General features: G+C 35.4%; 3 protein-coding genes across 3 annotated transcripts; all 3 read left to right on the top strand.

Moving 5' to 3' along the window:
* Positions 1–2,135: 2,135 nt before the first annotated feature.
* On the top strand, positions 2,136–4,120 carry LOC107693676 (guanine nucleotide-binding protein G(I)/G(S)/G(O) subunit gamma-T2-like). The gene is made up of 3 exons (XM_016493139.1): positions 2,136–2,334; positions 3,327–3,415; positions 3,869–4,120. Exons 2-3 carry the CDS (start codon positions 3,332–3,334, stop codon positions 3,992–3,994), a joined length of 210 nt encoding a protein of 69 aa, XP_016348625.1. The 5' UTR covers positions 2,136–2,334; positions 3,327–3,331; the 3' UTR covers positions 3,995–4,120.
* A 962-nt stretch (positions 4,121–5,082) lies between these two features.
* On the top strand, positions 5,083–5,824 carry LOC107693677 (guanine nucleotide-binding protein G(I)/G(S)/G(O) subunit gamma-T2-like). Its single transcript, XM_016493140.1, has 2 exons — positions 5,083–5,176; positions 5,630–5,824. The coding sequence occupies exons 1-2, from the start codon at positions 5,093–5,095 to the stop codon at positions 5,753–5,755; spliced, it is 210 nt and encodes a 69-aa protein (XP_016348626.1). The 5' UTR covers positions 5,083–5,092; the 3' UTR covers positions 5,756–5,824.
* A 5,840-nt stretch (positions 5,825–11,664) lies between these two features.
* On the top strand, positions 11,665–22,776 carry LOC107693675 (putative all-trans-retinol 13,14-reductase). The gene is made up of 11 exons (XM_016493138.1): positions 11,665–11,821; positions 13,453–13,635; positions 15,652–15,893; positions 16,113–16,308; positions 17,185–17,382; positions 17,504–17,623; positions 17,712–17,850; positions 19,432–19,541; positions 20,194–20,360; positions 21,859–22,018; positions 22,580–22,776. The coding sequence occupies exons 1-11, from the start codon at positions 11,665–11,667 to the stop codon at positions 22,747–22,749; spliced, it is 1,842 nt and encodes a 613-aa protein (XP_016348624.1). The 3' UTR covers positions 22,750–22,776.
* The last annotated feature ends 271 nt before the right edge of the window (positions 22,777–23,047 follow it).

The following is a 23,047-nucleotide window of genomic DNA, read 5'->3' as shown; positions in this document are numbered from 1 at the left end:
TAAACCAGCAAAGGACCAGCTTAAACCAGCAAAGGACCAGCATAAACCAGCAAAGGGACCATTTTAAACCAGCAAAGGACCATTTTAAACCAGCAAAGGACCAGCATAAACCAGCAAAGGGACCATTTTAAACCAGCAAAGGACCATTTTAAACCAGCAAAGGACCAGCATAAACCAGCAAAGGGACCATTTTAAACCAGCAAAGGACCATTTTAAACCAGCAAAGGACCAGCATAAACCAGCAAAGGGACCATTTTAAACCAGCAAAGGACCATTTTAAACCAGCAAAGGACCAGCATAAACCAGCAAAGGACCAGCATAACCAGCAAAAGGACCAGCTTAAACCAGCAAAGGACCAGTTTAAACCAGCATCCCAGCGTCAAAACGTACCTAACCAGCATATGCTGTTTTTTTCAACAGGGTGTGACCCATGTACTTTTAGAAGTTCCTCTTCATAAAGACTCCATAAAGTCACTCATCATGAATCAAGGTTGCTAATCCTGTACAAAGGGGGCCTAACCCAGATCCAGAGAAACCAGTTTACAGGTGAGGCCAGTGCCACAACAAGCTTACCCAGAGTTCAACACGCACTCAGAAGAGCAAAGACGTATGAGTGGAAACACATAGCAACTATAAATGTAAGCCCGTTGAGGTCAGGTGAACGTCTCTGGCAATGTTTTCCTCCACTGCCACTTCCAAAACTATCCTAGACGTGATTTGTTGGACTTGAAACACTCTTAATCATCAGATAATAGTCTTGTTTTTCCAACATGGGGAATGTAAGGAAGCATTGCAGTTATTAAGCGGATTGTAGCAGGAGTAATCCTGCACTGAGCAGTTTATTGGGCCATGATGCCAGTGGAACACAGCCAAACACACCTGAGGAACATCTGAGAATTGAGTTCAGTTTGCATGTTCAGTTTAGCACCTAAGAGACCCAAAACCCCACATTTTACTTCATGACTGATTGTAAACAATATTAACTGGAGAACATGTCATACATTACAGGAACATTACATTGTTTAAAAAAACAATTTTTTTTTGAAGTTTTAAATAAAAAGATTATTGGAGTAAATTTGACAAAAAATACTATTTCATTCTTTCTACTTCAACTTTGCCAACCTTGCCTATCCCCCAGCGCTAACCCTACTCCTAAACCTACTCTTATGAAAATGATGGTTTTCCTCATAGGGCCACAAAAAAAAAGTCTCCCACAAGGACAAGGATTTCAGATATTGTCCCCGTAACATTGGGTTTGCCACACACACACACACTTACAAAATAGTGGTTATCATCTAAGATAAATCACTTATAGTGTAAAAATAATTCATTACATTTGATTATCCCTAAATTGCAAACAAGTTCTATCTATTGAATCTATATCTATAGATGCACCAGATGATTAGCTGATTAACCATTAAGATGAGTTAGATTAAATAATAGACGAATGTATTAAACTGAATGAGAAGACATGCAAATGAAAAGTTTGATGGTAAGAGCTTTATGAAAGGTTGTTACTGTGAATGAAACTTTTAGATGAAACATTTATTTTGTGTAGTGAAAAGGATACTTTGTGTTATTGTGTATTGTACTAAGACAATTGAAAATATGATGAAATGTTTGAAAAAAGTGCACTTTTGATGATCTGTTGTGATATTAAGAGCTTTGAAAATAGTTGCTTGTGAAAGTAGTACCAAAGCAAAAAAAATAAAAGTTTGTTTTGATGAAAAATGTTAAGACAATGTGCTGTATAAACAAACTTGAAGATATTAAATTGAGTTCAAGGCAGCACAGTATGACATGTACGGTAGGAAATGGATATATACTGCTTCTGCTGTCCGATTATGCTCAACCAATGCTCTGCTTCTTGCCTGTGATTATACGAATCACACTGAGCTCTTTCTAGGATGAAGTTTACATGCATAAGTCCTTGCTACAAATTAGCATGTAATTCCATCAATGCACAATTTCAGGGAGAATGGCAGCACTCTTCATTTTCCACATTTGGTACGTCCTGCTGCCCTTTCCTGCAATATTTCAGTGTTGTTTAGAGGTGACTCCTCACGGCCGTCCTACTTGCTCTCATTGGCCTAATGAGATCAGGGGAGATCGATGACATCAGAGCGCAATCCCCACCAGGATCAATCCCTTCACCTGAGAAAGAGCAAGGAGAAGGAGGGGTCCGGACAACAGAAATAGAGGAGAAGACCCAGAGATCAGAGCTCAGTCTGCTCACAGACGAAGAGGACAGGAGCGGACGAAGAACCTGCACGCTGATGATCTCCTAGGAGTCATCAGGACATTTCTCTGGCTGCTGCGAGTCCCATTCAACAGGTAAATGGAGGATTTTTTGTTGTTTATGTTTATGTTACATTTACAGGACGGTCAAAAAAAATCATTATTTTACTGAAACCACTAGGACTTTTTTTTTTTTTTTTTCATGCAACAGTGAAAAGCATTTAGTGTGTAGCAATTTTCACTCAGAAATTGCTGGTAAATTTCACAAGTAATTACAAAGAAATGGCATGTAACACATTGAATTAAATGTGAAATTTTGAAATAGAAAAACTGAAATAGTATTTTCTTGTAAAACATGCTCAAATAATCAAATTTAACCTCTATAAATGCATAGCTTTTTGATGTACAGTGAGTTTCTAAATGTTGCTTTATAAGTTGATTTGGAACATATTGTTTTTTATAAGCATTTTCTTATGTTATAATCACACTAAGTGCATTTTTTATGGTAGTTTTATAATTATAATTATTATTATTTTTTAAATTAAGTGCTTTTAACAAACCATTGAAAAATGGTAACCTAAAAATATCATCTAAATAAATTGATTTTAGTCAAGTAAAAAATGTAATATAACATCACTGAATCAACCTAAATACATTAAGTCATCATTTAAATTTGATCTAATTGTCATCTCATTTTTATCGATTAAATCATATAAAAATGTTATGAGTGAAAAATCTTGTTAAAGAAACAATGGATCACTTTTTACAGTATACAAGCATTGTTTATGAGACTTACCCCCGGTTTCACAGATAAGGCCTAGTCCTAGACTAAAATGTAAGTCTGAGCTGTTTCAACTGAAAGAAACTTGCACTGACTCATCTTAAAATAAATCACTGCCTGTGTTTTGTCTTAAGATGCACACCAGTAATGTTTTTTTCTAAGCACTTTTATAAAAAATTACTTAAATGTCGTAATTGCACTATGGCCTAATCCTGGCTTAGTCTAAGCCCTGTCTGTGAAACCGGGCCTTAGTGTTGAATGTTGAGCTTAATTTCACTTATATCTTTCATTTATTTCCTCCGAATAGGCAGGATGGCTCGGGACATGTCAGATAAAGAAATCCTGAAGATGGAGCTGGAACAGCTGAAGCTGGAAGTGAACACTCCCCGAACTGCGGTAGGAACTCCAACCATTAAAGGGACAGTACACCTAATAATGAAAATTCAGTCATCATTTACTCACCCTTGTGTCGTTCCAAATCTGTGTGGCTTAGGGGACATAATGGAAGATATTTTAAAGAATGTTGGTAAACAAACAGTTTTGGTTCCCATTGACTTCCATTGCAATTTTTGTCAATGGGTACCGCAACTGTATGGTGACCAACATTCTTTAAAATATCTTATTTCATGTTACGCAGAAGTCACACAGTTTTGGAATAACATGAGGGTGATTAAATGATGACAGAACTTTCATTTTTCGATGAACTGTCCCTTTAAGATCTCCAAAACTTTTGTAGCAATTGCAGCTACATCCTCTGATGGGTTACTTACTTGTTTTTCAATCTGAGCAAGATTGTGGCAGTCAATGAAATAAACATCCTTAAACCATTTTCCTGATTCTTCTTCTAAGGTATCAACAACAGCCCCAGAGATCATTGCGTTTGTTGAGGGGAAGTCTGCCGAAGACCCCCTGATCAAGGGCGTCCCAGAAGACAAGAACCCATTCAAGGAGAAGGGGGGCTGCATTATTACGTAGCAACGGCCCTGTGCTCTGTTTAATAACTATTTTTGTATAAAACATCAATATTTGTACTAGAAACTCTGATTTTTTTTTTCGTTTTAAAGGGGTCATATGATGTTGCTAAAAAGAACATTATTTTGTGTATTTTGTGTAACGAAATGTGTTTATGCGGTTTAAAGTTAAAAAAACACATTATTTTCCACATTTTTTTTTTTTTTTTTCATGCAACAGTGAAAAGCATTTAGTGTGTAGCAATTTTCACTCAAAAATTGCTGGTAAATTTCACAAGTAATTACAAAGAAATGGCATGTAACACATTGAATTAAATGTGAAATTTTGAAATAGAAAAACTGAAATAGTATTTTCTTGTAAAACATGCTCAAATAATCAAATTTAACCTCTATAAATGCATAGCTTTTTGATGTACCTAAATGTTGTAAATGTTGCTTTATAAGTTGATTTGGAACATATTGTTTTTTATAAGCATTTTCTTATGTACTAAGTGCACTAAGTGCATTTTTTATGGTAGTTTTATAATTATAATTATTATTATTTTTTAAATTAAGTGCTTTTAACAAACCATTGAAAAATGGTAACCTAAAAATATCATCTAAATAAATTGATTTTAGTCAAGTAAAAAATGTAATATAACATCACTGAATCAACCTAAATACATTAAGTCATCATTTAAATTTGATCTAATTGTCATCTCATTTTTATCGATTAAATCATATAAAAATGTTATGAGTGAAAAATCTTGTTAAAGAAACAATGGATCACTTTTTACAGTATACAAGCATTGTTTATGAGACTTACCCCCGGTTTCACAGATAAGGCCTAGTCCTAGACTAAAATGTAAGTCTGAGCTGTTTCAACTGAAAGAAACTTGCACTGACTCATCTTAAAATAAATCACTGCCTGTGTTTTGTCTTAAGATGCACACCAGTAATGTTTTTTTCTAAGCACTTTTATAAAAAATTACTTAAATGTCGTAATTGCACTATGGCCTAATCCTGGCTTAGTCTAAGCCCTGTCTGTGAAACCGGGCCTTAGTGTTGAATGTTGAGCTTAATTTCACTTATATCTTTCATTTATTTCCTCCGAATAGGCAGGATGGCTCGGGACATGTCAGATAAAGAAATCCTGAAGATGGAGCTGGAACAGCTGAAGCTGGAAGTGAACACTCCCCGAACTGCGGTAGGAACTCCAACCATTAAAGGGACAGTACACCTAATAATGAAAATTCAGTCATCATTTACTCACCCTTGTGTCGTTCCAAATCTGTGTGGCTTAGGGGACATAATGGAAGATATTTTAAAGAATGTTGGTAAACAAACAGTTTTGGTTCCCATTGACTTCCATTGCAATTTTTGTCAATGGGTACCGCAACTGTATGGTGACCAACATTCTTTAAAATATCTTATTTCATGTTACGCAGAAGTCACACAGTTTTGGAATAACATGAGGGTGATTAAATGATGACAGAACTTTCATTTTTCGATGAACTGTCCCTTTAAGATCTCCAAAACTTTTGTAGCAATTGCAGCTACATCCTCTGATGGGTTACTTACTTGTTTTTCAATCTGAGCAAGATTGTGGCAGTCAATGAAATAAACATCCTTAAACCATTTTCCTGATTCTTCTTCTAAGGTATCAACAACAGCCCCAGAGATCATTGCGTTTGTTGAGGGGAAGTCTGCCGAAGACCCCCTGATCAAGGGCGTCCCAGAAGACAAGAACCCATTCAAGGAGAAGGGGGGCTGCATTATTACGTAGCAACGGCCCTGTGCTCTGTTTAATAACTATTTTTGTATAAAACATCAATATTTGTACTAGAAACTCTGATTTTTTCACAACGAAAAACACAGCGGCCTAGCGTGAGGGGAAGCCCCGGTTTAGCGTGCACTGAGGCCGGGATAAAGTGAGCTGAGGCGGCGGGGTCGAGAACGGCGCACCCGGTGGATCCGATGAATGAGCGGCAACCACATGTGACGGACCCCGGGCTGGATTCCGCTTATGGATTCCGAGCGGATATCGTCCTCTTTTGGAAGACCAAACAAAGTAGTTTCACTTTCACAACGAAGCACACAGCATCTTCACGACATGGATGCGGCGGCAACAATACTACAGTGAGACTAAAAGTTACGCCTTCTTTCTTTGCGTGAACATTTGGGCGGCATTATGCAAATCTTCCCACATAGTGATGTAGATATGTGGGGGCGTGTTAGAACGAGCCGTTTTAGGTAGGTGTGGCTGACTCTGAACTTTTATAAAGAATATCTCTTTGGATTTCAGACTTTTGTCTTTGCAACTTTACAGATCTTCTTTATGCACCAAGAGCTTGTAACACTCCAAAGAGAAAGGAAAAATTGAAATCGCATCATATGACCCCTTTAAATACAATACAGTTCCAGAAGCATAAGAGGATGTCCTCATGTCATTCAATACCTTTTTGTGATATGATGTTACCTGTCACTTTTTCAAATAAACTCATTAGCAATTTAACCAAATGTCTTGCTGGTTGAATGTTACGGGTATCAAAGGAAACCCTAATTTGACTTTTAAAGGGATAGTTCACCCAACAATTTAAATTCTGTCATCATTTATTCACCCTCAGGTCAAAATGTTGTCATTGTCAAATGCCATTGACTACCATTATATGGACAAAAATTACAATGGTAGTCAATGGGAACCTAAACTTTTTGGTCACCAACAGTCTTCAAAATGTGTTAGTTTATGTGCCACAGAAGAAAGAATTTGTCCCTAGACAATGCCATTGCCATTGTTGGTATGTTCATAACCAAACAGTTTTGGTTTAAACAGGACATTATTTAGGCCAATTTCGACAATATTATAGACAATATTTTGATGAATGTAATTTTTTTGTCCAAAATTGGATTTGTCTTTCATTGCATGGACAAATCAGAAGAACAAAAGTCATACAGGTTTGGCGTAAATAATGACAGGACTTAAATTTTTGGGTGAACTGTCCCTTTAAATGTGTACCACAAATCAACATGGTTCTGAAGATTTCATGTCCTTTCCAATTGCATCTGATGCAAGTGTTTAAAAAAGATGCCCGGGGCCATGAAAACTAGGGTGTTATCTTGCATTAGTGCTGTGTATGCGTAAAGCTCTGCAGGTAGATTGAATCAGCGGCTGGTCATTGGCTGCTGTGATAATGGGATTTGGGTGTCAGACCTCTCTGTACCACTGAAGAGCAGCTGCTTCCTGTGTTTCGAGAGCTTAAGCTCATTCTCTGATCCTCATCTCAGGATTGATCTTTTCATCCTATAAGCTCCTTTTCCAACTTTGTACCACTGCCCCACTGTCTCTCTCCAGCTCCTGTTTTAAAACTGAGCCAGTAATTGGGATGAACTGCAGCTCTGTGAGCAAAACCCAACAGCAAGGAATTTTAGTTTATTTTTGAATGGGGTTCATTGGGTTTCCAGGATTCCATTCAGAGTGGAAGTGATCGCTATTCCAGCTCAGAAAAATATGTTTTAAAGGGGTCATATGATGCTTTTTTAAAGATCATTATTTTGTGTATTTGGTGTAACAGAATATGTTGACATACTTTAATGTTCAAAAAACACATTATTTTTCAAATACTGTACATTATTGTAGGTCCTCTATGCCCCGCCTCTCTCAAACACGTCGTTTTCAACAAAGCCCCTTCCTTTGACAAGCGCAGTCTGCTCTGATTGGCCAGCTGACCCAGTGCATTGTGATTGGCCGGACACCGCAAGCACTCGTCGGAAATGTAACGCCCCTTACCATAATCGCGAGCTTCAGCTTTCAAAATAAATGTAAAGACAGAGCCCGAAAGCAGCTTGTAACACTCCAAAGAGAAAGGGAAACTTGAAATCGCATCATATGACCCCTTTAAGGGAATTTTACTAACGCTCCTATTAAGTTATAAAAACGTTATTTCTGAATGTTCTCTGAACATTCAAAACAATCAATTTTTAAAATGTTTAAAACACTTTTAGTTTTTTTTTCTTGGTTATTCAGACATTAAGGAAACATTCCATTTACATTATGAGAATGTTACTTTTGAATATTGTCTGAACATTCAAAAGAAAGTAACAATTAGAAACATTACACATCTAGCTAAAACATTTCAAGAAAAACATTCCATGAATAATGTATAAATAATGTTTTTATGCTAACGTTTTGAGAACATTATTAAAGACCAGATCACTTCTACACTGAACAAAATTATAAACGCAACACTTTTGTTTTTGCCCCCATTTTTCATGAGCTGAACTCAAAGATCTAAGACTTTTTCTATGTACACAAAAGGCCTATTTCTCTCAAATATTGTTTGCATGGCCAGCATACTCACCGGACATGTCACCTATTGAGCATGTTTGGGATGCTCTGGATCGGCGTATACGACAGCGTGTTCCAGTTCCTGCCAATATCCAGCAACATTCCACAGGCCACAATCAACAATCTGATCAACTCTATGCGAAGGAGATGTGTTGCACTGCGTGAGGCAAATGGTGGTTACACCAGATACTGACTGGTTTTCGGACCCCCCCGGACCCCCCAATACAGTAAAACTGTAAATTTTAGAGTGGCCATTTACTGTGGCCAGCCTAAGGCACACCTGTGCAATAATCATGCTGTCTAATCAGCATCTTGATATGCCACACCTGTGAGGTGGATGGATTATCTCGGCAAAGGAGAAGTGCTCACTAACACAGATTTGTGAACAATATTTGAGAGAAATAGGCCTTTTGTGTACATAGAAAAAGTCTTAGATCTTTGAGTTCAGCTCATGAAAAATGGGGGCAAAAACAAAAGTGTTGCGTTTATAATTTTGTTCAGTGTATTAAGGGAACATTTGTTCATAACTTTGAGAGAACCTTGCCAGAATGTTCTGAGAATATTCCCTGTTAGCTGGGCTACCACTTTAAATGATTTGTAATGTGATGCCTATTGTTTTACCATTAAAAAATACTCTTTCAAATACATATTTTTTAAATTATTTTAACATATATAAGATGTGCAAAGAAGGGAAAAGCTTATATGGATGTTTATAATTTATTTTATAACAACACAAGTTTGTAACCAATGCTAATATTATTTTTTTTGTGTGTTGCATAAATGTAAAACCCAAGCAGGCTGACTTGCACTTACTTTAATTGGACCTGGAAAACCTTATCAAGAGATGTATGTCATAAAGTCATAAAGATAAACATAAACATAGTGCATATACAAAGCACAATATGGTTTTTCACAATTTAGTCTTATCTTAATTACCTTATCTGGTCATGATAACCAGAAGTATCAATTTCTACACTGTTGTAACACTAAATTTAACAAGATGAAAATTCAAAGCAGCTGAGTCGTGAAGATAAAGCCATTTTGCTGATCATGCCACATGAACACTGCAGCGGGATTGATAAAAAAATATTTTTGTCTACATTCATGAAGTAACTGAATCTCTTCTGCTGATCTGAGGTGCTTCATGATTGCCTGAAGATTCGTCCGTGAATAATGTTTTATTAGTATTTAAAGGGATAGACATAGATAGAGAAGCTGAGCAACAGCAGTGTTACATAATCTCAGTGTTGGTGTGCTAATTTGCCACTTGCTGTTTCACCAGATCAATATATGTGACTTTTTGTTCTTAATTAATATTTTTTTTAGAGAGGGAAGAATTACAAAAGAAATCCTATTTTTAAACGTTATCTTAATCCACACAGATATTGCATATGTACTAATATAGTTTAAAATAATAATAATAATAACAAAGTAATTTTTCACAACGTACAATAAAGCCAAAGGAATGGCTTCATTGAATGTCCTGAATAAGTTACTTTGATTAGCTTTTGATTGAAAAGTTACTTTGATTTGTTGATGCATTTCACAGAACTAATTTCATTTTCTGGGCCATTTTTGCAATGACTTTTAATTAACTGGTCTCAGTGTGATTTATATCGGATGTATGAGTTCAGTTCATCACATTAACTGTGGATATAATCCTAACATTTGGCAATGCCAATGTTTCACTGTACTTTTGAACATTAATTGATTAGTTCACCCAAAAATGAAAATTGGCATGATTTGCTCACCCTCAAGTTGTTCAAAAGCTGTATGAGTTTCTTTCTTCTGTTGAACAGAAAAGAAGACAAATGAGAAAAAGTTGACGGTAGACATTGACTTTTATAGTATGGGAAAAAAATTGGAAGTCAACCAACCGAACTTTTTGGTTACCAACATTCTTCAAAATATCTTCTTTTGTACTCAACAGAACAAAGAAACTCGTCCAGGTTTGGAATTAAATTAGGGTGGGTAAATTATGACAGAATTTTTTTTTTTTTTGGGTGAGCTATCCTTTTAACAAGCTTCTTATTTTAAAGGTGACATATCATGATGTGGCAAAGGGATCTCATTATAATATTACCGCCCCTTAATCTGTAAGTTTCCACCCACGGCGCAGTCATTTTGATTTCGCAAGTGACAACGGTGTACCAGCTCTAATGCCATGGAGAAAGTTTGAGCAAAACATGCTAACTGTTCTGTCTTTGGCTGCACAGAACACCGTTTAGAGTCCCAGCCTCAGAGGAGACAAGAGAGCAGTGGATTTATTGATTTATTTACTGTATATTACGCTGCTGCCACACAGATCTAAAATAAACAAGCGATTTATTTCCCAGCTGTTTACCTTCACAGACATAACCCACTGTTTTTGTAACAGACTTGTTACACTGTTGACTGTTTTTAATGTAAACTTGTGTGTGAATGAGAACTTAGTTTAGTACTCACATGCTGTGACAGCCGCTTTCTGTCCGTGTGCTTCGCATGTGTGCTCTCAGAAAAACGTATATCAGAAGTTTAAACTCATATGGTTTAAAACGCATGATTTCAGCGCGATAAACATGATAATCAGAACCAAAACAGATGTTTTTAGCAGGTCTGAGCTGTAATGGCAGCTCTATTCTGGAAAAGGGGGCGGGGAGCAGCAGCTCATTTGCATTTAAAGAAATAGGCCCGAAAAACAGCGTGTTTCTGCTTCCACTCAAAATAGGCATTTTCAAAATGATATAATAAATGATCTGCGGTGTATTTTGAGCTGAAACTTCACAGACACATTCTGGGGACACCAGAGACTTATATTACATATTGTAAAAAGGGGCATAATATGTCTCCTTTAAATCTTTTTTCCTGAAAAGTTTTTTCTTTCACATAAATTATTAGTGGTTCGATATTTTATGTAATGCAAAAAAAACAAAAAAAACATTTAAGTATCCTTGAAGTCTCCAAATACTTTCTGGGGTTCATTGTGCCTGAAACAAAGTAAACTAATTATTCATTGTTTACCTCCTTAACATAAATGTTTACATAAAGAGGACTGCTTTGGATCTGTATGCTGACTAAAGCTTGTATTAAATATTACCACCCTTATCTTGATCGATTATATATGATACTTGAGTGTTGCTTCACTGCAATCTCATTGCAGAGACCTTTGCTCCTTGCTTGCGTATAAAAGAAGACTTTCATCAAGAGTCCTTGCAGAGATTTTCCGCTGTGATGCACGTTCTCCTTTTTTCTCCATAACTCCCGTAGCTTTCCTATATGTGCAACAGTCTTTGTTTTTAAAGAAAACTCAAGAAGATTTGAGTTGATAGATTTTAGACGTTGCAAAGTGAGTACAGACTCAGTTCTTCAGGATGTGGCTGCTGATATTTTTGGTGTGCGTCCTGATTTGGGCTGGTGGAACATACTGGTACCTGTTCAGTAAGCCAAGTCCTTTTACAGTGGAGTCAGTGAGGCCTCCAGGACCTTTAGAGCTGGACCAGAGGAAGAGAGACAAAGTGCTGAAACAAGGTGAATATCCAGACATCTTTAGATGCTTAAATGCTCCTTTGACCTCAGAATGACCTGGGAGTGTCATTTAAGCCTGTTCTGCTAATCTGCAGCTTTTAAAAGCAAATGTACAATCTAATGTGAGCTAATCTTCAAATGCAACATATGAGCATGTTTCTGCTGAATGAACTTAAGGAGCTTATAAAACATTATAAGCATACACAGAATACAGCATTCTTTTTATATGTAAACTAAGTGAAGTGTTAATAGTTCAAGTCACCAGGAAACATAAATTGTTAAATTTATTAAATAAATCATAAATTGTTTCTTCTCTTTTGTGGTGTATTTCTGAATGAAATGGCTTGAAGAAAAAGAAAAAAGTAGGACAGGACTTCATTTTGTCCAAGGATTTATTAGAGTCATTGTCATTTGCTAATTGCTATGACCTCATTTGAGTGACAGGTTATTGCCCTGCCCTCACGTCAGTGCACGTCATCAGAGAAGAGGGGAAGTTCATGTTTTTGTTTAAATATGATGAGGGAACATGTTTTTTTTTTTTTTTTTTAAATAATGATATGCATAGATTAATAATTTATATTAAACAAAAATTGTTGATTTGATTATGTAACATTTTTAGCAGTATTGTGACCGCTCTTTTAAACAGCATATACTGTAATGAGTACATATTAGCAAAAAGTGTACTTATTCCAGAAATAATATACTTTACTATACTTCATTGTAAACTGCAGGTAATGTTTTCAGACACTTTACTGCATGTTATTTACAATTAAATTCAGAAGAATTTAAAATGTACTTTAACTTTTTAGAAGTGTACTTAAGTGTGTTAAGTAATGTAGTCATGAAAGTATACTTTAAGTACACTTAAGTGGCCTTTTGTTTCATCGATATTAGATTAGTCTTTTAAAAATATACTTTTAAGATTGACTGAATGAGGGCTATCAAGCTCTAAAATGACAAATAAATGTGATCTATATGATTCATGCATTACTATTTATTTAGTGTGTGTTTTTATATGTGTTCAACAGAAGTGTTTCGAATAGCTTGAGTTAGGAAATGGTGACAGAATTTCTTCAAATTCAATTAGAAGTCTCTTTTATACATATTACATACAGTGCGTCTCATTACCTTGAAAAGAAGTAATAGCCATTTCACATAATATGCACCGAAACAGAACATCTAGACTGTTTAAGCTAATCTAATTATGTAAAGTCTTGTCAATGCTATTGTAAAACAATTAACATGTGTGTCAATGGCTATGCCGATATCTTAATTAGATTAGCTGACTGTGATAACACTTGTACATCACAGGCAAACCTCTTATTTGAAGTGTTTTAGGGCTTACAAAGATAATAGTCTACTTGGTGATATCTTGTGGCCTTACTAACTCCTTATCAGGCCTTTTCATAATATACCAACCATCCGTTTCACCCACTTTGAGCACTGAATGCTGGGAGTTAACCCAGATCAGGAATGGACTATTCACTTCCCATATCAGTCATTGTGTTTCTGCAGTAAAATGTTACATAAGATTGCATGAACACTGCTTTGAAGTAGGTATTTTTGCTTTTTCCCTAACACTACTGAGTACAATAGCCTATATGCATATAATGTATTACTGTATGTATTTCTAGGATTTACCAAGGAGAAGATTCCAAAGAATCTTGATGCAATTGTAATAGGCAGTGGGATCGGAGGAATGACGGCTGCAGCCACAATGGCCAAAGCGGGGAAGAGAGTCCTGGTGCTGGAGCAGCACAACGTGGCCGGAGGCTGCTGTCACACTTTCACTGAGAAGGGTTTTGAGTTTGATGTGGGTATGTACCGTCCCTTACAATAGAGCATGGTTATTTTTCATATGTGCACTGTAAAAAATGATTGTGATTTTAACAGTAAAAGAGTGTAAACATGCTACAGTAAAAACCTGTTAACTGGTTAACAGTAAGTTTCCATACTATATTCGGTGAATAAATGTAATAACATTTAATGTAATTTTACAGTAAAATACTGTTAAAAATACGTTTTTGGAAGTGAAAAAGAAAAAGTCACAAAAGTTCAATTTACAGTGAAAAACCGTAAATTGACACTCCCAGAATTCCCTGCATGACGCTTTTTCCCTGCATTGATGTTTTTTTGTTGAAATAACGTGTTTTTTCTTAGTTTTTTCTTATCAGTTGTGTACATTATGGTTTAATCTTACATCTAATGTTGTTAAATGAATGTTTATTGCATTATTTCAGTATCATGTGTGTCACCATGATGGGGTTTAGTGTTTGTGTGAATGACACTGTGCACCTTCTATATAAAAGTATTGCCCTCCGCAGCTCGTAGAAAAGCTGTTTGTGATGAGCTTTGGTTCATCGTGTGACTTTCTCATCACCACCAGTTTTTGGTGGTTATCAGTGCATTACAATGGTTCAAAACAGATATTAACACTTCAATATGTTGGTTTATTAACATTACATCAGTTAATGAAATACGGTATTTTATTGTGAATTTAAGTTAAGTCTGTAAAACCTAAAATGTTGCTACCATATTTTTTACGGTGAAGTTCTAGCAACCACAGCTGCCGGTATTTTACCGTAAATGTCACAGATTTTTTTTTTACAGTGTGGAAAAATAAATAAATAATAATTCACCCAAAAATGAAAATTTACTGAAACTTTACTCACCCTCAGGCCATCCAAGATGTAGATGAGTTTGTTTCTAAATGAGAACAGATTTGGAGAAATGTAGTATGACTTGTTCACCAATGGATCCTCTGCAGTGAATGGGTGCCGTCAGAAATGCCGTCCAAACAGCCGATAAAAACATCACAATAATCCACAAGCAATCCACACCACTCCAGTCCATCAGTTAGACTTGTGAAGCCAAAGGTTGTGTGTTTTTAAGAAACAAATCCATAATGACGCTTCCTCCAGTGAAAAAGTCCCCTCTCACATCAAATTCCACCAACAGATTTGTTTAGATCTGTTTTGGCTTCTAAACAGTATTTGATCTGTGCATATTTCTCTCCTGTTTCAGACAAGATTTCTTTCTGGACAAAGCAATATTTTGGATAGAGGAATTATATTTTAGCTGTATTTTAATGGTTTAAAATAAAAAATAAAAATAAACATCTTAATGGTGGATTTGTTTCATACAGACACACAGATTTTCACTTTACAAGACATTGTCATAAAGTTGTATGAATTACTTGTGGATTATTGTGATGTTTTTATCAGCTGTTTGGACTCTCATTCTGACGGCACCCATTCACTGCAGAGCATCCATTGGTGAGCAAGTGATGGAATGCTACATTTATACAAATATGATGAAGAAACAAACTCATCTACAGTACATTTTAATTTTTGGGTGAACTATTCCTTTAGGCTCTTGTAAACGTTTCGTTTTATTTATTGGTATTTTACATTATTTCTGAAAGTAATAATAAAATGTCACTTATACACCAATGCAACTTATCTGTGATTTTCTCTCAACAATGCAATTTTGACCCAGTGCGACCTTTCCGGAAAATACAGTAGGCCTACAATTTGTTGCTGTTACTCAAAAATAACGTATTTGTACCATACAAATAAGTTGTTTGAGAATATCAGCGACTTCTCAGATTGGTGGACAGATCTTGAGAATTATGTGTAGTGTATTTCTTCAGCAGGAATATGGAAATTAAACCAATCTTTGTTACTAAAGTTGAAATCACACTTGTACTTCCAGTTGGGATTTTTACTTTCTTGTTAGTTAAAGGCAATGTCTGTGAATTAAATCATGATGTCTCAAGAACATATCTACTGAAGGTCCTTCAGTCAAGTTTATTTTATTTTGCATGTCAAAAGGACTTCACTACTTCGGTCAGCTGCATGAAAACGGTCTGCTTAAGGTCGCTATGGATCAAATCACTGAGGGTCAGCTGGAGTTTGTGGAGCTACCGCAGCATTTTGACAGCATTGTGATTGGCGACAGTGAGAAACGGAGAGACTACGCCATCTTGAGTGGCAAGACTGAGATGGAGCAGAACCTTAAGAAGATCTTTCCAGATGAAGTCAAAGCTGTGGAGGAGTTCTCTAAGACCATGAAGGTAGAGCATGCACTTCCATCATCTCATGCTTTTAAACTAAACCAGTGCCAGTGTTACGTTTGCAGTGAGTGGACTGAAAGAATGCCCAATGCTAATGTGCTCACTTGCCTGTCAGTTGGACAATAATTGTCATCTAATTAACATTCATGATGATAAGGTTTATCATCTTTTTTTAAGACATGCATATGATACTAAGTTGACCATTTTTTTTGTCCACAGGTCACAGCCAGGAAGATTCATTATTTGGCCATCCTAAAACTGATTCCCCAGTGGTTGGCTCTGTTTCTGCTCAAAAGTGGCATCGCTGACCTCTGCTCATCCATCTTTCGTCTCTCAGGCTTAAATGCCACTGAGATGAACAACAGACTGACAAGCAACAAGGATTTGCACGTGATCTTCTCATATTTCTTCTACGGTGAGACTTTCTGTACATGAATCATTCCATGAAAGCACCATATGATGAAATGAAAATGTAATTATTTAATTTCTAAAAAAAAAAAGAAATGTATTTATTTTTCAGCTAACTGCCAAGGCAAAATTTCTCCTTTTCATTTAGCTTAACTTTGTATTAAATAACAAACAAAGGGGGGAAAAAAACTATATAGGTATATTTATATATAGGCAAAAAACAACAAAAAAACTTTTACACACAACATAACTGTATAAAACATATAGAAATTAAATAAAAATTCAAATTGAAATATTAATTATACTACAGTATAATAGAATGACCCATATATACACATATAGACTGTAGATATATAGAATACCACAGTTCATGTGTTTATCACTTCATCCAATTGTTCCACCTTCACAGTACATTTTTTTAAATTTAATTTTACCTTATTGTCAGGGTTCTCTGTGATAAAGGACTCAAATGCAGAAATGCGACTCAAATAAATTAATTGAGTAGTAGCAGAATGTCAGTGTCCAGACAGGTGACCACACCACACAGGTGTAAACAACTCACATAGACAGGAACAGGCTGATGACAGAATCCAAGCTGGCAACCACTTTACACGACTAGGAACAGTCCACAAGTGCAGGCAGAGGTAAGATTCCAGGCAGGAGAAGAGGAGAAGAGACAGATCAAACCTGAGACCTGACTTATATTAGGTTCAAATATTGGGTACTACTTTAAAACCCTCCACCTCCCCCAGCACCACCCAACACATCATTGTTGACACTTTCTATGCATGTCCATGACCCTAAATCAGAAAAAGTCTGGAAAAACATAGGTTAACCAGTATTTCTGACTCGGGCCTAGAGAAGTCTTTGCTCTTTTCTCCAGGTGTGCCTCCTAAAGATTCCAGCTGTATGATCAATGCTCTGATGCTGCACCATTTCAAGCGTGGCGCATATTACCCTAAAGGGGGCGCCAGTGAGATCCCGTTCCACATCACTAAAGTCATACAGAAATATGGGGGCAGTGTGCTGGTCCGAGCTCCTGTCAGTCGGATCCTGGTTGATAAGAAGGGAGCTGCTTATGGTGAGTCAAAAGTAGTCAGCTATACCAATTAAAACTTCAATAATGCATAAATAAATCAATTTTCTTCCAAATAAGTGTTTATGTGTTTATCGATCTACCTGCCCTGTGGTTTGACTGACAGGAGTGACAGTGAAGAAAGGTGATGAGCATGTGGAGATTCGGGCTCCTGTCATCATCTCCAACTGTGGGATCTTCAACACCTTCCAGAAGCTCTTACCTCCAGAAATACAAGTCAAAGCAGGTGAACATAATCTATGTGCTGCAATGAATCATATTGTAATGTGTAGCTGCTCTTGATAGACTACATGGACTCTTTTCATAACTTTCAGATGTTCGGAGTCGTCTGGATATGATGAGGCCTGGTAAAGCCTCGTTCCTCCTGTTCTCGGGGTTTGATGCGACGCAGGAAGAGTTAGACATCGTGCCCACCAGCATCTGGCTCTTCAAATCCAATGACATGGATGCCATGTCAGTATCAAAAAATATACATTACAATACTACTTTAGCAATATTATAATTTTGCATTTAAAATGTAGAATCAATAATTAAAAAAAAAGTGCAAAGACAAGATGCATAACCTATTTACCATGAAATAAAATATTCAGTACTATACATTTAGTAAGATCATGTAAGTAATCACTACTCCTAACTAAAACAATGACATCATTTTTGCTCTAAACCAAAATGTCCAAAAAAGAAGTACACTTTAGCATACTTTTAAAAAGAGCATTTATTATGGAAATAATATTACCTTAAAAGAATATAATGTTTTTCTACACTTAACTGCATGTTGTTTGCTAATAAATTAAAATGTGTTATGGTTTAAATTGACATTAAATGCAATTAGCTGAATTTAAGACTTAAGTTTTTTAGTACATATTTATATGTAATTTCATAAATACTTTGATTGTCTTTGAAATATGTTTAATGTGATCTGCCGAATGTACTGATATTTATGCATTTTAAGCCTTTATGGTAAACTAAATATTCTTTAATGTCATTTCTATTGAAACTTGTATGTATTCAAATATATTTGTAATTAGACTTTATAATGATGAAGTTGCAATTTAGTATATCTAACATATATTAATTTTAAATGTAATATCAAATAACTCATTACAGTTAAAAATAGAATCTAATACATCACGAGTGCTTTAGTATGTTAGTCAACACATCAAAATAAGTGTACTTCTTTAAAGCATGACAAAACATTGTTACAACATAATGATTTTATGTGTACTTTAAAGTAAAATGTTTAATTACAAAGTGCACTTATTAAAGAAACAATCATGAAAGTGTACTATCTTTAAGTAAACTTAAGTGGCTTTTTATTTCATTAAAATTATATTATCTACAGTTTTTCTTTTTAAATATACTTTTAAGAATTGAAGTACACAACAATTCTTCAATACAATTAAGCGCACTTCTTTTTTTTTCACAAGGGAAGAAAAACAACAACAACCGTAATTCACATAATATAAAATAGTATAATACTATGCATTTAGTAAACTAACACAATAGCATAATTTGCACTAAACCAAAATTATATGTCTTAAATGAGTCAAACAATAAATTCAAACTAAGTGAATCATTTGCAGCAGCATGAATCAAACACTAGGCAGTGCTGCTGCCTAAAGCATGAAGTCTCAGGAGGATCGCTCTCTCTCGGCCTGCTGCCATACTTCTGTCTGGACAGGCTTTCTGCTTTCAGTCCAAGAAGCAATTCTTATCTTCCTGCCTGTGGGAAAACATATTTCCAGGCCGTTCCAAACTTCCCTGTACGGCTGATGATACACGGGGCAACTTTTTGAGCAATTTTGCCAGGCAACTTTTTTTGAGCAATGTTGCTTGGGCACTTTCCCATTTTAAGAATGGGTAACAAATTTCCTCCTGGATACTTTATATTGTTCATGGGCCCTGTGTCTCACCTGGCGGCAACATTGCTCAAAAAGTTGCCCTGTGTATCATCAGCCTATTAGCATGTAATATGAGTGCATAAAGTATATCATGTGTGACTGCAGTTAATGAAAAGTGAGCTTTCACTTGTAGGATGGATGAGTTCTTCGGTATGAGTAAAGACGAGGCACCAGAGAACATTCCCATGATGCTCATCACCTTCCCCTCAGCCAAAGATCCCACATCACAGATCCGGCACCCAGGTAACATGATCATCTGGCCAATGTCAATGACTTTTTAGACAGCAGCTCTCTATTTAGCATTGTCACTGCAAGATTCACTGTACACCACCACTTAAAAGTCTCTCAAAGCTGCATTTATTTGATCAAAAATACAATAAAAACTGTAAAATTGTGAAATATTATTACAATTTAAAAGAACTGTTTTCTATATTGTAACATGTAATTTATTTCTGTGATGCAAAGCTGAATTTTCAGCATCATTACTCCAGTCTTCAGTGTCACATGATCTTCAGAAATCATTCTAATATGCTGATTTGCTGCTCAAGAAACATTTCTGATTATTATCAATGTTGAAATCAGTTGTGCTGCTTCATATTTTTGTTGAAACTGTTATACATTTTGATTTTAAAGATTCTTTACGGAATCGAACGTTCAAAAGAACAGCATTTATTTAAAATAGAAACATTATAAATGTAACATCATACATGCATCCTTGCTGAATAAAAGTATTAATTTCTTTTAAAAATACTGATTTAATTGTCTATATGGGTCTGATGTACAGTGAAAAGTGCATTTTTAAAGGTTGTGTTTGTTCTTTCTAGCTTCAAATTTAAAGCAAGATTCTGTTTTGCTGTTAATAATGTCATATGTTAACAACAAACTAATTTTCCAGGCAAGTCATGTATGACCATATTGACCATGGTGAATTATGAATGGTTTGAAGAGTGGAAAGATACTAGAGTGAGGAAAAGAGGCGACGATTATTTCAACTACAAGATGAGATTTGCCAACTATCTCTTTGAATGGGCCTGCAAACACTTCCCAAAACTCAGAGACAAGGTACTAAACTCTGCTGCAAATTTGAAATGTGTTATATGAGCATGAAAAAATAGTGATAAAGGTACCTTTTTAATGTTATAATGCTTTTGTCCTGTGCCTGTACAATGAGTCGAGTAAATCAAGTTAGTTATTCATAGGTTAACTAAAGAGTCTAAACACTGATTCACTAAACACCAAGACAATGATGATCTGCAATACGATTACAAGGTCGAGTGTTAAAATCTACCTGGTGGTTATCAACAACATCTCTGTAAAACTTATCATTAGTCTCATGCTCATGAACCACCCACAACCCGTTCAGTGACTTGCCAAGCAGGTCTATAATACATGGAGAAAGTGATCCGTTAGCAAATCATCTGAACATTAAAAATTGATGCCAACTGCAATGGCACCAACGTACACAGTCATAAAGAGCCTTGCAAAAAAATAATTAATGGAATATTTTTGATTTATAGATTTGAAATAAAATTGTGAGAATTCACAGTCAAACCCTGACCCTCTTGAATACTGCACACAAAAAGGGACTTCGTGGTTATCTGGTTTTATGCAACTTCCAGAAGTAAACAGGATGGATAGCATTTTTGAGAAAGAGCTAATCACTGGATTTTGGTGTCAAACTTGTCAAAGATACAGAGACACTTAGGCACTTGAGGCCCTTAGCATTGAACTTGACATGAAATGGAAATTGCGATTGCCTTTTCTTCTTTATTGTGATGTATATCTGAGCCAGGGTTATTATCATTAACTAAAGCTAAAACAATAAAAACCGTTTCATTACTTGAAATAAAATAAACATTACAATAAATATAAAAAAACCCATCAAAATCAAACAAAAATCTAATTAAAAATATTAACATAAAATATAACACTATATTATTGATACTAAAATGAGACTGATCTGAGTGAAATAGATTAAATGAGGAAAAAAATAGGGTAGGACTTGATTTGGGACATTGGAAATCGGGAATCTATTAAGGATTACAAGGGCACATGAATTACATTATAAAATAATGATGCACAAGCATAAATCATCTATAATAACCACTGCGATATTCAATAACAATAAAAAAAAGTTTGTTTTAATTTGTCTCTTATGCTTAACAAGACTGCATTATTTGATAAAAAATGAACTAAAACAGTAATACTATGAACTAATATTACAGTTACAACTTTCCATTTCATGGTTTATTCCTGAAAATTCAAAAGAACAGCATTTATTTGAAATAGTTATATTTTGTAACATTATAAATGTCTTTACTGTCACTTTTGATGTCACTGTAGTGGCAAAGCTGAATTTTCAGATTTCATTTGATTTTATGTTGATTTGAGCAGAACTGTAGATTCAGCTTTGTTTTCTAAATATTTATATGAAGTTATAAGTACTTAGTGCACTTGGATGGGCATAAATCTGCAGTGTTTTGTCCGGGCTTACTATCATTAGTGAGCAAGTGAGTGGATTCTGCATTCAGACTGATGAGTGTGTGTGTGTGTGATTCAGCTGGTGTTTCAGGAGGCCGCCACTCCTCTGACAAACATGCACTACCTCAGCTGTAACCGAGGGGCCATTTACTCTGCTGATCACAACCTGGACCGCTTCTACGCGGAGGCCATGGCTCAAAACCGTTGTGACACTCCCGTCAAAAACCTTTATTTGTCAGGTACAGAGCTCTTCCTACTGTATACAGTTTTCATACTGGGGCCTAGATTAAAGAGGGGCCTCAAAAACATCTGATAGAAAAAAGGTAACACTTTTAACGTTTCATTTGTTAACATTAGATAACTACATTAGTTAACATGAACTAATAATGAACAGTTGTATTGTTATTAACTTGGTAACGAATATTATTTAATACTGTCACAAATGTATTGCTCATTGTTAATTAATGTTAACTTATTGTAAAGCGTTAATGAAAAAATGACTGATTAGGTGTATTTTAAGGGCTGTTAATAGTATGTGTGTGTGTGTGTGTGTGTGTGTGTTTTATATATAAAACGAATTATTATATATGACAAAAGTAAAATATTTAATATATATTTTAGAGCTGTCAAAGTTAACATGCAGTTGTTATATTATATAAATACAATGTAAATATACATTATATACACACACACACACATAAATTCTTACTATATTAATATTTTTTAATTAATATATATTTTAAATTCCATTTTAAACATGAGAGCATTTTAGCATGTTTGGGGTTTTCTGTGTATTTCAGGCCAGGACATTTTTAGCTGCGGTATCGCCGGTGCGTTGCATGGTGGTCTCCTCTGCGCCTCCACCATCCTAAACTACCCTGTGTACATTGACCTCTTGTTGATCAAGAAAAAACTCAAGTGGAAGAAAGCAAAGGAGGCAGCAAAACTGGCAAAGCAGAAGCAGCAGTGATGAAGCTGTTAGGAGGGAGAACTGCACAGCCAATGAATTACATAGAAAAAAGTATTTATAAATATAGAAGACATTATAAATATATATATTCATATATTTCAAACTATAACATTAAGCACCTATTGCCATATAAGACATTTAAAAAAATTAATAATAAAATCAGAGAAAATATTTAATGTCTTTTTTTTTTTTACCTAAAACAAAAACAATATAGAGTGCTGCAGTGATGATGTATTTTTAGGCCAACCCATAAGTTAACATCATCCTTGAGCTTGTGTTCATCACAGACCTTATTTCA

This window comes from Sinocyclocheilus anshuiensis, unplaced genomic scaffold, assembly GCF_001515605.1.
Source record: "Sinocyclocheilus anshuiensis isolate Anshui unplaced genomic scaffold, SAMN03320099.WGS_v1.1 scaffold546, whole genome shotgun sequence".
Lineage (NCBI taxonomy): Eukaryota > Metazoa > Chordata > Actinopteri > Cypriniformes > Cyprinidae > Sinocyclocheilus > Sinocyclocheilus anshuiensis.
This window is presented reverse-complemented; position numbering and strand designations above follow the sequence as displayed.

Coding starts and splice junctions, on each gene's coding strand:
- LOC107693675 (XM_016493138.1), top strand. CDS start 11,665: ATGTGGCTGCTGATATTTTTGGTGTGCGTCCTGATTTGGGCTGGTGGA. Junction 15,894..16,112: donor AGTTCTCTAAGACCATGAAG/GTAGAGCATGCA, acceptor TTTTGTCCACAG/GTCACAGCCAGGAAGATTCA. Junction 20,361..21,858: donor TCCCAAAACTCAGAGACAAG/GTACTAAACTCT, acceptor TGTGTGATTCAG/CTGGTGTTTCAGGAGGCCGC.
- LOC107693676 (XM_016493139.1), top strand. CDS start 3,332: ATGGCTCGGGACATGTCAGATAAAGAAATCCTGAAGATGGAGCTGGAA. Junction 3,416..3,868: donor TGAACACTCCCCGAACTGCG/GTAGGAACTCCA, acceptor TCTTCTTCTAAG/GTATCAACAACAGCCCCAGA.
- LOC107693677 (XM_016493140.1), top strand. CDS start 5,093: ATGGCTCGGGACATGTCAGATAAAGAAATCCTGAAGATGGAGCTGGAA. Junction 5,177..5,629: donor TGAACACTCCCCGAACTGCG/GTAGGAACTCCA, acceptor TCTTCTTCTAAG/GTATCAACAACAGCCCCAGA.